Source organism: Delphinapterus leucas, chromosome 13 (genome assembly GCF_059928025.1).
Source record: "Delphinapterus leucas isolate spDelLeu-1000000601 "Yukka" chromosome 13, BTC_Dleu_Yukka2, whole genome shotgun sequence".
In the NCBI taxonomy this organism is placed as follows: Eukaryota; Metazoa; Chordata; class Mammalia; order Artiodactyla; family Monodontidae; genus Delphinapterus; species Delphinapterus leucas.
Genome location: NC_143141.1, coordinates 69,920,994 through 69,934,967, shown reverse-complemented (window position 1 = coordinate 69,934,967; position 13,974 = coordinate 69,920,994). Strand labels below are relative to the sequence as shown.

The window sequence follows — 13,974 nt, the reverse complement described above, 5'->3', positions numbered from 1 at the left end:
TAAAAAAAAAGCACTGCGTGTTCTGGCATGTAAAATGCTAAAAAAAAAAAAATCCAGAAATGACTTTTAAAGTGCTGGGAGCTGGGCTCCCCTGGTGGCGCCGTGGTTGAGAGTCCGCCTGCCGATGCAGGGGACACGGGTTCGTGCCCCGGTCCGGGAAGATCCCACATGCCGCGGAGCGGCTGGGCCCGTGAGCCATGGCCGCTGAGCCTGCGCATCCGGAGCCTGTGCTCCACAACGAGAGAGGCCACGACAGTGAGAGATCCGCGTACCGCAAAAAAAAAAAAAGTGCTGGGAGTTGGCTATAGTATAATGGAATGTTGGAATTGGAGAAAACAGTGTTTCCTGTGTTAGCTGTCTGCAGTACTTTCTTTGTGATTTAAAAACTTTTGTGATGGATTGTAAAATGTCTCTCCCACACCTCTCCCGAAGCCCCTCCCTACTTCCCTGGTCCAGTCAGCACTTGGTGATGTCAAACCACTGGGAAACCAACAAGAGGAGATCACCCTGGATGTGAGCAGATGTGTGTCAACATTGCTATAAAGAGAAGGTACTGGTAGGTTGGACCAGAATGTGACATCATTGAAAGTAACACGCTGCCTGCATCCACACGTGGCTGCCACGGAAAGGAAGCATCACACGTACTTTGTGTGGGTCAAGGGGGCAGAACAAGGCCTGACTGATAGAAGCTGGGCTTCGACTTAGAAGAATTTTCTAACAACTCAACACAGAAGCTCTCAACAACAGAACTTACCATACTGTGAAGCAGCAAACACACCACCATCAGTAGCATTCGAGCAGAGACTGGATGACTGCTGTCTATCAAAAGGGCTGCAGAAAGGATTCAATGTACAGGGATAAAGGCCAGAGCACATCAGGAAGAATCACGAGAGGTACTGTGAACGTGAGGACATCTGATGGGCTCTGCCCAGAAGGACAGAGACCTTGTCCCCATTGAGAACGCCAAGGGTGTTCCCGGCTCCAAGTTCTCCCGGGCTGGTGCAGGCAGATCCCCCCTCAAACCCCACCCCAAAGACCCCCATGGCATCTGAGGACTGAGTCCTAGTCAGGGGATTTGGTTTGGTTTGTGGGAACTGGGATTTTCTGCTTTGTTTGCCGAGCTTCCAACCTGGCCCCCACACGGCAGGACGCGGACTTTTCTGATAGATTTCTCTACACTGCCCAGTTCTGCCCAGTTTAGGAGAACAGATGCTGTGGGTCAGGCCAACAGCCATAAATTTCCAGGAAATAACTCTTAATGACTGAGGAAGAAGGCCATAACGCATCCTGGAGACAGGGACAGGAGAAAACAGGGGCAGAGGACGACGCACAGGATTACCGCTAAATGCCAGGAAGAGCCCCATGGATCCTCCTCCTGGCCTGTGCCACTGCTCGGGGAGCCCATGCCAAACACACTCCCCGGCACCCAGAAAGGGGAAGGGGCCCTGACATCCCCGGACTCTTCTTCCTCTCTTGCAGTTTATGTTTTTATTTTTTTTTTAATATCTTTATTGGAGTATAATTGCTTTACAATGGTTCTCCTGTGGTTTATTCAACAAATAGTTACTGAAGCCTCCTTCGTGGCAGGCACCATACTGGGCAAGGGAGATAGCCGTGAACAAACAGACCAAATCCCTGCCTTGTGTAGCTTATAGGCTGGTCACCTCTTAGGTCTTACCTGCTGGAGGGAAGAAATTGTAACTAACGTGTATTGTGTCCACATGGTGCCCAGAGGTTTTACAGACTTACCTGAATGGATTTCCACAGCAACCCCCAAAGCATCCCTGTGTTACACTTTTAACACACGAGGAAACTGGAGGGTCAGTCATTGTCATCATCTAGATGGGACGGGTCTCTGACTACTTTCTCCTGTATCTGCACACGGCAGCCCTACACCACTGTGGCCACACCTGGCCATGTGTTTACACAGTTCTGGAACACATGACCCAGCCCCTCCCCCTCCCCCACTGCTTTCTCTGCGCGAAAAGATGAGGGCTTCTGCAGCATTCACCCAGACCCTCCTCACTAACCCAGTGCCGAGTGCTGTACGCCTAGACCAGCCAACAGATGTGATCCAGATGTTAATGGCATTGCTGTTCATCCTCCTCCTCATGCTTTTTATCCCCAGTCTCCTTCCAACTCCAAATTCCCACGTTCAGTACTCCCAGCTCAAGCCTGCCTCTGGCCCTCAGACTCGGTGCTCCTCCTTTGGTCTTTCCAGCTTTTGCATCTCAACTTCCCCCTAATGGTCCATCTGGGTGTGTTTCCCTGGTCCGCAGCATCCATGTGGCCCCATGGATAATCCCCCTCCTTCCCTCCGCCCTCCCAGCAGCCACTCTTCTGGCACCCCACGTGGTGTTCCCCCAAAGGAGTGACCTGCTCCCCATCTCCCTGGCCCTCATCCCAGGCACACATGGTCCAATGACACGGAGACCCGCACCCTAGCCGCTGGATGCGAAGAGAGCGACTCACCGAAGTTCTCCCCGCCCCAGATGTCCATGTCCATGTCATATTTCCCCAGGTAGTCGAACCAGGATTTGTCCATCACGAAGAGCCCTCCAGCTATGATTGGAGTCCTGTGCATTTGGAAGGAAAAGAAGGAGGGTCAGTCACGGGACGGGGGCTGCTGCTGTGTTCTCTGTCCTGGTGGTCCTGATCTTGAGGCCATACTGTCCACTTACCTCAAACAGGAACATGCTCCAGGGCTTTTCCCTTCGACTGTAAATCTCCTGACCCTGCAGACAGGCTAATATGCTCGTCTGCACACCTCCTGTGGGGCAGTCGGGATTTGCTCAGAACCCTGGCTGTTCGGAGGGCCTGGGGAGCCTCCCCCTGGCTGCTGCCACAGGCCCTGCCCAGCGGGGCTCTCCTGGGAGCTCCAGTACAGGGAGCGGGGACCATGGGCCACTGACCAGGCAGAGAAGACGGGCTGCGGCAGCAGCTGTGAACAGCACATCCATTCCTTGAGACTGGACTCTCTCTTCTTTTTTTCCCTCTCTTTCCTTCTGCTACAGATTGAGTTTTATCCCCCGAAAAACATGTTGAGGTCCTAACCCTGAGTACCACAGAATGTGACCTTATTTAAAAAGAAGGTCTTTACAGAGGTGATCAAGTTAAAATGAGGTTATTAGGGTGGGTCCTAATCCAATAGGACTGGTATCTTATAAAAGGGGACATGTAGTTGCAGAGACAGACATGCACAAAGAGAAGACAGTGTGAGGAGACACAGAGAGAAGACGGCCCTCTGCAAGCCCAGGAGAAGGTCCGGCACAGCCCTCAGAAGGAAGCAACCCTGCCCCCACACGGCAGGACACGGACTTTTCTGATAGATTTCTCTACACTGCCCAGTTCTGCCCAGTTTAGGAGAACAGATGCTGTGGGTCAGGCCAACAGCCATAAATTTCCAGGAAATAACTCTTAATGACTGAAGAAGAAAGCCATAACGCATCCTGGAGACAGGGACAGGAGAAAACAGGGGCAGAGGACGACGCATAGGATTACCGCTAAATGCCAGGACCGCTAAATGCCAACACCTCCGTCTTGGACTTCCAGCCTCCAGAGCTCAAGACGGTACGTTTCTGTGGTTTAAGCCACGCAGCCTGTGGTACTCTGCTGCAGCAGCCCTAGTAAACAAACACACCCTCATCTTCATTCTCTTTCCTTGGGGTCCTCTCCCAAGCTCCCCTCCCCTTGACCACTGAAAGAGATTCCGGAGAAGCCACTTGGAAAGGAAAGGGCTGCAGAGTCCAGCCAAGCAACCCGATAAGCACAAGGACGCATGTCTGCAAGAATCAACAGCTCGGCTGGGGTGCTGGCAAGCCCTCCGGGACCCCGCCCCTCATTCCGTGGGTCCAGAGGACGAAGGGCGTTTTCTTCTATGTCAGACAGTTAGTTGACGGGGAGCAGGTCAGAAGCTCGGTCTCCCGATGCCACGACACCCTACTATCCTCTGGGAAACACTTGTCCTCTGATGAGCAGAGATGTTCCCACAAGAAGAGAACCTGCCCCGAAAACCCTACCCCTGGGACAGGGAAGGGAAACCCAGAGGCAGCGGCACCATCACCGCCTTGACCTTGACTTTGTCCTGGTCCACTTGCCACATCAGACACTTCCGGCAGCAAGTAACCGAGGCACTGGTGTGTGTTCCACGGCCCTGAGGATGGTGAGAAGGTTCTGCTCTCCCTTTAGGAGCAAATGGCACTATCTGGCATGCCACGTGGCTCCAACCTCCCTCTCGGCATCACGCCAGATCATGAAAGCTGGAGGAGGGAGGAGGGAGGAGGGACTGGCAGGTAGATGCGACAGAGGTCCCACTGCAAAGTTCTCCCAATTCCCACCGTTTGTCTGAGTGTCACCACTCAGTTCTTCACAGCCCTTTGAGTCTCAGTTTGACTTAAGTTAGTTCAATGAAAATGATCAAACATTTACTCTGTGGCAGGCCCCGAGTTGCAGAGGTGCCCCTGAAGAGCCCAGAGCATCCCTGCAACCCCAGCAGGAGCAATCCCCGTCCCGTGGTCTTCTCTCCACATCCTGAAGCACTTGCTGGCCTCCTGACGTTCCACTGGAGGCAGGAAAGTTTTAGATTGGAGGTTCGCAACAGGCCTGGGACACGTGCACCCTCCAGTCTTGGGAACACTGACGCCACACACACGATGCAGACACCGCTGGGTGGCCCCTGTGCTCTACTCTACGCCGAGCCCTCAGATGGGCCTGAACCCCAGGCGGCCATCTGGCCACTGTGCTGTGGGTCACAATGGGGTCTGGAAGTGAGAATGTAGATGAGGACAAAGCCATCTGCAGCACCGCAGAAGCAGCCCAGAGCTGACGCTCCTGTCGTGTTCTCACGTGGGACGCAGCAGTCGTGTGTGTTCATAGCAGTGGCCATGCCTTGACAGCAGCCTCCACTTACAGCAATGGCTGACTCGACCTACCTGGGCTGAATCCTGACATCCAGCACCTGAGGGCTAAGGAACCATCTTTTCCCTCGTCAGAGGCTCAAACGGGACCATCTGGGACCCTCCAACGTTTAGCTGGAAGCGTAAATATTGACATGGCATGTGCGTGGGTGGACAGCGCTGGGCAAGTCCTCAGCACAGGTCTCCACCGGCCCCCATCCCTTCAGCAGAAGTCTCCATGAGGACGGAAACCTCCTAAAATAAGGGCAAAGGCGGTGCTGGCCTGGCAAAGGGTCCTCTTGGTTTCTGCCCAATCGTGTGAGCATCTCACATGGACTGCTTCCCTATACCACGTGACAGTGGGAAGGGCCAAGTGGTTATGAATCTGCCCACCCCTAACCCTTGCCCTGACTCACCTAATGGGCTCAGTGGGGTCCAGGCGCCGAGCCTTCTGCTCTGGTGTGAGCTGCTCCCATTGGAAGTGGAGGCTCCAGTCAAACCCTGAAACACAGCATCCGCATGGCTGACTTGGTCTCTCTGATGTACCTGCAGACCTTGTTCATTCTGTCCCTTTACTAGAAGCTCAAGAACGTACCCAGTTTCCCAGGTGGTCCCAGGGATAACAGGTCTCACCCAAGCTGGTCAGCAACCCAGCTGCCTGATTTCCCTTCCGGCTTCCTTCTTTCTCTACCCCCTACTGCCTCTCTGAGGCTTCTCTGCTGGGTGGACTTAGGGAACAAAGGGCACAGGATAAAGAGTGGGAGTTGACAGAGCCCAAGAGTGGGACCTAAGGGGGACACGATGGACAGTTATGGAGTGTGGCCCTTGGCCAAGAGTCTCGGGAGTGGGGGCGTGTAAGCAGGAGGTCTGTGAGTGGCTGAATCACCCCAAACCCCTCTTGAGGAGCCAGCACTCAGCCCTGGGCAGAACTGTGGTGGGCCTTGAAGAGAGGGAGGCACCCAATACTGAGATGCTGGAACAATTCAGGCCCCACATTGGAGGGGGTCCCTTGCTTCCCTCGAATCCTCAGGCCCTGGAGTGACCCCGTGTTGGAGCTAGAGCTCAGGGGGCTAGGAGTGACCTGCCACCCCGCCAGCCCTTCCATTCACAGTCCCCATGGTGAGGGCCACCCTGGAGCTATTGACATTACAGGATGCAGGGCTGGAGGTTCCAGACAAACCACTAGGTGATTTTTCTCACTTTCGCCCTTGGCAGCAACGACTAGGAGAAAAAGAAAGTCCTTACTGGGCAAGGGTGTTAGCCCCACTCACCCCCTCTAAGTTCCGTGGCCGACTCGATGTAGTTGAAGGTGTCCAGGTGGATGATATCGATCACGGGGCACACCACCCGCGTGTAGTCCTGTAAAAAGAAGGCCTGCACGCTCAGATGGCGGCATAAGAGAGCCAGGCCAGGGCTCGGTAGGGCCTCGCCCTGGGAGGGCCGGAGACTGGGTTCAGGGCCTTGACTGAGAACTTTCCTCTTTGGATCTCAATGTTCTCATCTATAAAATGGGCCAACAGACACTGCAACCTCTCCAGTTATGATGCCTACAATGCTAAGAGCCTTTCCTTTACTCCCGGGCGCCTTCTCATGGCCATGTAGTCAGGGTGGAGACACGGGGAGGCTGGCTGGAGCATGCTGCACACTGAGAAAAGGGACATCAGGAAGAACGGGACCCCTGAAGTCCTTCAGTGCCATGGGGCTCTCAGGAGGCAGAGGACACAGTCAGCCAGCAAGGTGGCCTAAAGCCTGCAGCTCCAAGAAGCAAAGCCACACCTCCACAGTGGGAATTTCCCAACACTTACCTTCTATGCCTATGGTTCACGGGCAAGTTCATGCATAGCATCTCCAGAGATTCCAAACTTGAGTTGTCACCTGTGATAATCAAGCCTGTACCTCCAGCCCTGACTTTGCTCCTCACTTCCAGGCTCGGGTGGATGGCCCCTCCATGTGGACGCACACGGCCTTTCAGCGGTGCCTTCACCATCCTCTCCCCACACACGCTCCTTCCCTTGGTTCCCTATTTCTGTCAACATATCCCCCCTTCCTCCCCAGCACTACCTTAAGAAGCTACACCTCTGCCCATCAACTGGATGGATCCTGCCGACTGTAACTCTAAAACTGCTTTTCTGAATGGATGCTGACTCTCCCTTACCCCCCCCCCCCCGAGCCTGGCGAACGCGGCAGTGGACTCCCAGCTCCTCTCCCCACCCTCACCTCACCCCCTTCCCTTTCATTCTACAGGTAGCTGACAGAGTTGTCTTTCAAATCTCACTCTGTAGCTCAACAGCTAAAAACTTGAATTGCCTTGAAGATAAGGTTCACACTCCTTAGCCTGGCATCCAAGACCATCAAAAACAGGCTTGTTTCTAGCTTTCCAGCCTCATTGCTTGCTACTTCCCCCAGGCTACCCCGCTGATAAGCATCAAAGTCATCCAGGGGCTAGTTTCAAAATCTGCAAGACAAATTCACCAGTTCTTGGGGGCCATCAAGGCATTGCGTATGTTTTTAAAATCTTCCTTAATTCTGGATGAACACTCCCGTACTGGTATGCAGGAGGGGAAACTGGGCTCTCATGGGCAGGATAGTTGAGCTGTGACCAGGAGACTCACTGGCTGAATGGGAATCCAGCAGCTGGGAGGAGACAACAGGCCTGGGCCTACAAGGCAGGACCACTTTTCCAATCCTTCGCACCTACCACCCCCGGTCAGCATGGGCAGGAACTTCTGTTTCTCTTGCAGTTTCTCTTGCATTTAATTTCCTGATTCAATCTCTCCCATAAATAAGGCCGTCTTCTAATTTTAAGCTCAGATTCACCGAGCACCCACCTTGACATTCACAGACTTAATTTGGCCCTTGGCCTCCACACACAGCTCATCTCAACAGTGACAAGGTGCCTCTGAAGCCAACTGGCTCCCGCGAAAGGAAATGCTCACTTTCAATGCATTGCTTCCCCCTCTGGGATGTGCACAAATGCTTCCTGTACAGCACCTGCCCAGCTGCCACAGTGCTCTGGGGCCCCTGTCACCATACGTCTGTGTGTATATACACACTGCATGCACACACAGCCATCCACCACCCACACCAACATCTCCACAGAGACACACCCCAAAGATATTCTCCTGACTTGAATTCTGAAATGTTCTCAGAAGTTCAGAGACTGATCTTCTTCTGTGGGTCTGACAAAGTCCTCTTTTTGCCTTTGTCTGCTGAGTTTGGGCCTCTACAGCTTCACTGAGTCTTTAGGTAAAAACCCTTGTGCCATAAAGGATTAACCTGAAGATACGTTTAGCCCTTGCTCAACTCCTGAGAGGTAACTTCTAAGCCCTTGGCATGTTCTGCCTATAAAAGTGTCTGTTTACCTGGGACCCTGGGGTTACATCAGATAGTCTATGCTAACGATGAGGTTTGTGGTGACGGCCTTGGGTCACGGGGTGCCAACTCAGCTTGACCTCTGGAGGGGCATGGAAACCATGGCGGTGATTAGCCACGTCTATGTGACTGGCCTCCAATAAAAACCCTGGACACCAAGGCTTGGGTGGGCTCCCCTGTTTGGCAATGCTCCGTGCATGTTGCCACACATCCTGGCTGGGGGAAGCAAGGGCTGCCCGCACACCAGCACTGGGAGGGGACAACTGCACAATCGTGCCTGGAACTCCCCCCATGCACCTCTTCCCGCTGCTGATTTTAATCCACATCCCTTTGCGGTAATAAACAGTAACCACGTGTGTAGCATCTTTGCTAAGTTCTCAGTCCTTCTAGTGAATTACTGAAGCTGAGGGTGGTCTTGGGGACCCCAAACTGCAATACTGTTTATTTTTAATCTTTCCTCAATATTTGGAAACTGCAAGACAAAATAAAATGCTGGTTGCTTACCTTGGCCACAGGCTTCCCCAGAAGCCACCCATGGGCTCTGACTCCAGGGCTGTGACAGACTCTGGGGTACTCTTCTGTAAGTTCTGAGGGTTTCTGTCCTTCCACAACACGGTTGTGACAGCTGCTTGGCTCAGAGTCATGGAGGCCAGATAGGCAGAGAGGGATGTTTGGAGCTAAGTGCTATGTGGAGCCAACCTTACGAGGGGGCTGCAGAAGATGACATGACCCCTCGAAGACAGGACACAAACCTCCCTGAGTGACCCTGGGGGTCATATCTGCTCCACTTCTGTATCCCTCAGCCCCAGGCCAGAGCTGGCTGGGCAGCAGGTGTTCAGCTGGCATTGGCTAAAAGAGGGCAGCTATGAACTCTCTCTGAGGACACTGTCAATGGCTAGAGGCAAAGCAGGTGGATCAATTACAGCTGAGCAGGATGGCCTCTCCTCACACAGGCTCAGGGATGGATGGACTCTCCATAAAGATGCCCAGACCCACGGCAGGTCCCCACCTGTGTGCTCCAGTGGCTTTATCTTTAAGGCTAGGTCCACAGGTAAGCTCAAACGGCAGCTGGTGAAATCCCCGGCAGATCCAGAACAACACGCCCTCCCCCTCTCCGACACAAATCCAAGCCCAAGCCCCACTGAGAGCCAATGGCCATCAATCACCCCTCCAGTCATACCTCTCTTCTTTCTCCACCATCTCATATAATTAAAACCACATTGTAAACGGGCAACCAAAGAACTTCTAGAGACGACCATTCACTCATTGCATCCACCAGCATCACTGAGCACCTACTATGGCTTAGGGACTGGGGATGGTACAAAGATGAATAAGGCCTTGCTGTCTAGGGAAGGTGGTGGACAGGAGAGCAGAGAAGTACAATGTGGGGTGTCTGTTAGCCTGGAGGGAGGGATGGGGGAGCGAGAGGGGGGCCAGGGACCTGGGTTCCCATTCTGGTTCTGACATCTAGAATACGTTTTTTTTGTTGTTTGTTTTTGTTTTTTGCGGTACGTGGGCCTCTCACTGTTATGGCCTCTCCCGTTGTGGAGCACAGGATCCGGACGTGCAGGCTCAACGGCCATGGCTCACGGGCCCAGCCGCTCCGCGGCATGTGGGATCCTCCCGGGCCGGGGCACAAACCCATGTCCCCTGCTTCGGCAGGCGGACTCTCAACCACTGCGCCACCAGGGAAGCCCTAGAATACGTTTGACCTTAAGCAAATCAGCACACTCTGAGGAACTCTGTTTCTTCATCTATGAAGTAAAGGCAAATTATAATTTGCAAAACTATCCTGCCTTCCTAACAGGGCTTTTGGAAGGAGCAAGAAAGGAAGCATGTGAAAGGGCTCTGAAGCATATGTAAGCCATTATTTATATCAATTTGCCAAATGCTACAGGGATTGAAATTTCTTAAAATCTTTTTTTCCTACTAAAGGAATATGTAGATAAGGGTGGCAGGGAAGAAGCCTCTGTTTAAAAAAACCTAACAACTTGGTGCTTGTTTCAAGTATCATCATGTAATTGAAGGGAAGGAAGGGAAATCAAGGAGATTTTCCATGTGGAAAACACCAGCTGAGGACAGCTTCTGACAGCTCAAGCCCAACCTCTTCCTTATCTCTTTCTATTTTTGAAAATCCCAAACTCCAATTACAGCTTAAATTTTCCACTTCCACTCACAAGATCAAATCACGTTTTACTCTGAGATGAGACACATATGAAGACACGTGGAAACAGAGGCTGACACATGCCCACACTCCCCATCCTGAAGGGGATGTCTCAGCAGAACCATCTCGTTATCAAGAGTCGGGGTCTGGTGAAAACCTCTGCAGGTGAGGGTGGGACCACAGTCTGGGGTTTGTCTGAGCAACCCTCTGCCATGAAAGCTTTAGGTCAGACAGTGGTGGGCACTGGGAGCTTGGCCTGGGGGGCTGAGCCTACTCTTGGGGCCGCATGACTCCTAGAGGAGGACTGCTGTGCAGGGATACACAAGAGAGCATTTTTTCAAAGAGGGCTTCAGAGATGGACTCAGCGCCACGGGGAAGGAAAGGGCCTCCAGGTTCATTAAGGATGCCCAAGGAAAGCATCCTGCAGGGACACATCAGCCTGGAGGTCCTTATAGGTCAAACACCGAATTACCACACAACCCAGCAATTCCACTCCTTGGTATGTACCCCAAAGAACTGAAAGCAGGTACTCAGAGGAAAACCTGTATACAAATGTTTGTAGCAGCATTATTCACAATGGTAAAAAAGGCAGAAACAACCCAAATGACCATCAGTGGGTGAGTGGATAAACAAAATGTGGTATATACTGTGACACTGTGATAGGAAAAGAAATCTGAATTTAGCCTCTGTTCCTCCTAAAACTCTTGGAACTTCCTGATTGATTGGGGGTGACAGGAGTATCTTTTGTTCTCATAATAAGCCGTTTTCACTCTATCTGAGTTTATACTAATGAGGTGACTCTTGGAGGGGGGGGGCTGGTTCCCAGAGGAACCAACCACGTGATTAAAGGGCTGGAAATTGCAGCCCCACGCCCAACCCCCTCACATTCCCTTCCCCATTTTCCCCCCACCTCCAAGGAGAGGAGAGACGCTGGAGATTGAGCTCAACCACCAATGGCCAATGATTTCATCAACCATGCCTATGTAAAGAAACCTCCATGAAAACCCTAAACAACACAGTTTGAAGGGTTTCCGGGTTTACTAAGAGTGGACTTGAGGACACGGGGAGGGGGAAGGGTAAGCTGGGACGAAGTGAGAGAGTGGCATGGACATATATACACTACCAAATGTAAAAGAGATAGCTAGTGGGAAGCAGCTGCATAGCACAGGGAGATCAGCTCGGTGCTTTGTGACCACCTAGAGGGGTGGGATAGGGAGGGTGGAAGGGAGGGAGACACAAGAGGGAAGAGATGTGGGAACATATGTATATGTATAACTGATTCACTTTGTTATAAAGCAGAAAATAACACACCATTGTAAAGCAATTATACTCCAATAAAGATGTTAAAAAAAAAAAAAGTTTCCGGGTTGGGGAAGAAAGCAGGGTGTGGATTCCTTTTCCATGGTCCATCCCAACTCTCCCTCGAAACTCTGCCCAAAATAGGTGTTCGATAAATGTCTGGTAGTTAACTTAGAGGCACGAAGCGAGCCCGTTTTCCTCCTATTCCAACCTTATCACCTCCCGTTGCATCTAGTTTCGTATTATTATCATTTCCAAACACTGAGCACCTTACTCTGTGACCACAGTGAGGTGATTGGTGCCGCCCTGGGTTTGTCATCTGTTAAGGGAGACAGAGAACTAAACCCAGAAAAGGAAATTGTAAGGCTAAGTGGGCAATTCTTGCTGGGAGTGATCCCAGCTGGCCACGCAGTCAGGAAAGACTTCCTGGAGGAGGGGAGACATGGGTGAGGCCCTGGAGAGCAAGGGGGTTGTGGAGAGGCGGGGAAGGGCATCCAGGGACAGGAAGGGCTTAGAGGGAGAGGAAGCAGTGGGCGTGTCAGGCACGGGCAGGGAGGAGAAGTAGTCTAGCTTTGTAAGAGTGTTAGACTTGTGGGGGCTCGCTGCATTTGTAGATGGCGCACAAAGGGAGGGGAGGACGTGGAAGGGCCTCCAGCGCCGGGCCAAGCCCCTCAACAGAATGGTCTGCTCATAACCGACTATGTCTCCATCCAGACCTCTTCACCTGGTTATGTCACACACTTATACGAGCCCTCCCGATCTCAGAGAAAGTGGTCACGGGATGCGTTTTAACATCTAGGCCCAGGTGTGGGAACTCTGTACACCCACCGAGGTTCTCTCAATGGATGAACAAAGTTGGTAAGGATTTCTCAGTACTCTGAGCGGTTCACACATCTCAATTCCTTCATCCTCTGAAAACCGTCATTTTGCAATAGGAGTCAAGGAGCCACCTGCCACCTTCAAGAGCGAGAAGGAAATAACCACAGCACAGGGGAGATGCTGTTGAGGCAACAATGAGGCCCCTAGTGTTGGTGGTACCAGCTAGGAAATATCAGCCCAAATTATATGTTTCTCCCGGAGGCTGTATCCTCACCTGTGAAATGGGTATGTTAAAAATACCCGGCTTCCCACTTCACAGAGCAGCTGCAGGAGACAGTAACTCAGGGAGGAGATGAACAGCATAAATGCTAGTCACAGACACTGGCATCTAAGCATGCAGTGCTTTCTGCAGATCAAGGCAGGGGAGGGGTGGATGGATTTTTGGGAATATAAAATAATGATGGGAAAATTAAAACAAATTTTTTTTTAAATTTCAAGAGGAATAACTGAGACCCAGAGAGAGAAAGCAGACAGAATTCTAGGGTAATTTAAGGGCAGACAGAGGCAAGGAATTCAGGTCTCTTAGCATCCACCCCCGGCTCCCACCTTGGCCTTTGGATGAGGGTGACACATGGCTGGAGATAAGTCAGAAGCCTCAGGATTTGCATTATGAGGCCTGGTTAATTCCACTGCCTCCTTTTCACAAATGACACTCATCAGCACTCCCTTTCTGGAACTTTCTAACGTCTGGGAGAAATCGCTCTGGGCAGTTCTCTTGGCCAGGAAGCTGCGTGTGTCATGTACCAGCCATGGGCAGCTCCGCCTGCAGGCCTGCTCTGGGTGACAGTGTGATGCAAAAAACAGGTCCTGGGCTTTGTTCCAACGCTGCCTGCTGGGCGACCCCGGGGAAGGCCACTCTCCCGCATTCTCTTCATCTATAAAATGGGGACAGCAATCTGTCCCACCCAACCCCCAAGGGATTGAGGACATATGTGAAGTCCTGAGCTTACGGAAGTGGGGGGCACGGAACCCACCTCGCTCACCTCTTTGACCCTGTGCAGCAGGGGCTGGAGCCAGTCCCTGTTCACCTCACAGTGGCTGTCGAGAAAAGTCAGGGTGGTGCCCTGGGCAACATCGGCACCCCGGATCCGGGACCGCACCAGACCTGCAGGAGGGACAATCGGCCGAGTGGGCGCCAGCGTCGCTCCATTGTCTGGGACCACACAGAACACACGCCCAAACGCATCCCACCCCTACCCCCACCCCGGCCCCGCCCAGCAGCACAGACCCACCTTGCCGCTCATTATTGCGTAAGCATTTCACTTTGGGTAGCTTGATGAGCTGTCTGCAGTCCTCGGCTGCAAAGACAAGAGGTCACGTGGATTGAGCGCCTGGGGGTGGAGGTGAGCGGCAGCCCTGCCTGCC

General features: G+C 52.5%; 1 protein-coding gene across 2 annotated transcripts in view; it reads right to left on the bottom strand.

Annotated features, from left to right (window-relative positions):
* GALNT14 (polypeptide N-acetylgalactosaminyltransferase 14) overlaps positions 1 to 13,974 on the bottom strand; it is a 226,344-nt gene that overhangs the window by 37,889 nt on the left and 174,481 nt on the right. For both annotated transcript variants that reach the window (XM_089923298.1, XM_022574143.3), the window contains exons 5-9: positions 13,842 to 13,907; positions 13,593 to 13,714; positions 6,167 to 6,254; positions 5,312 to 5,396; positions 2,473 to 2,576 (exon numbers count right to left, since the gene is read on the bottom strand). In XM_089923298.1, the coding sequence (XP_089779424.1) occupies positions 2,473 to 2,576; positions 5,312 to 5,396; positions 6,167 to 6,254; positions 13,593 to 13,714; positions 13,842 to 13,907 (465 nt within the window). The remainder of the gene's footprint in view (positions 1 to 2,472; positions 2,577 to 5,311; positions 5,397 to 6,166; positions 6,255 to 13,592; positions 13,715 to 13,841; positions 13,908 to 13,974) is intronic.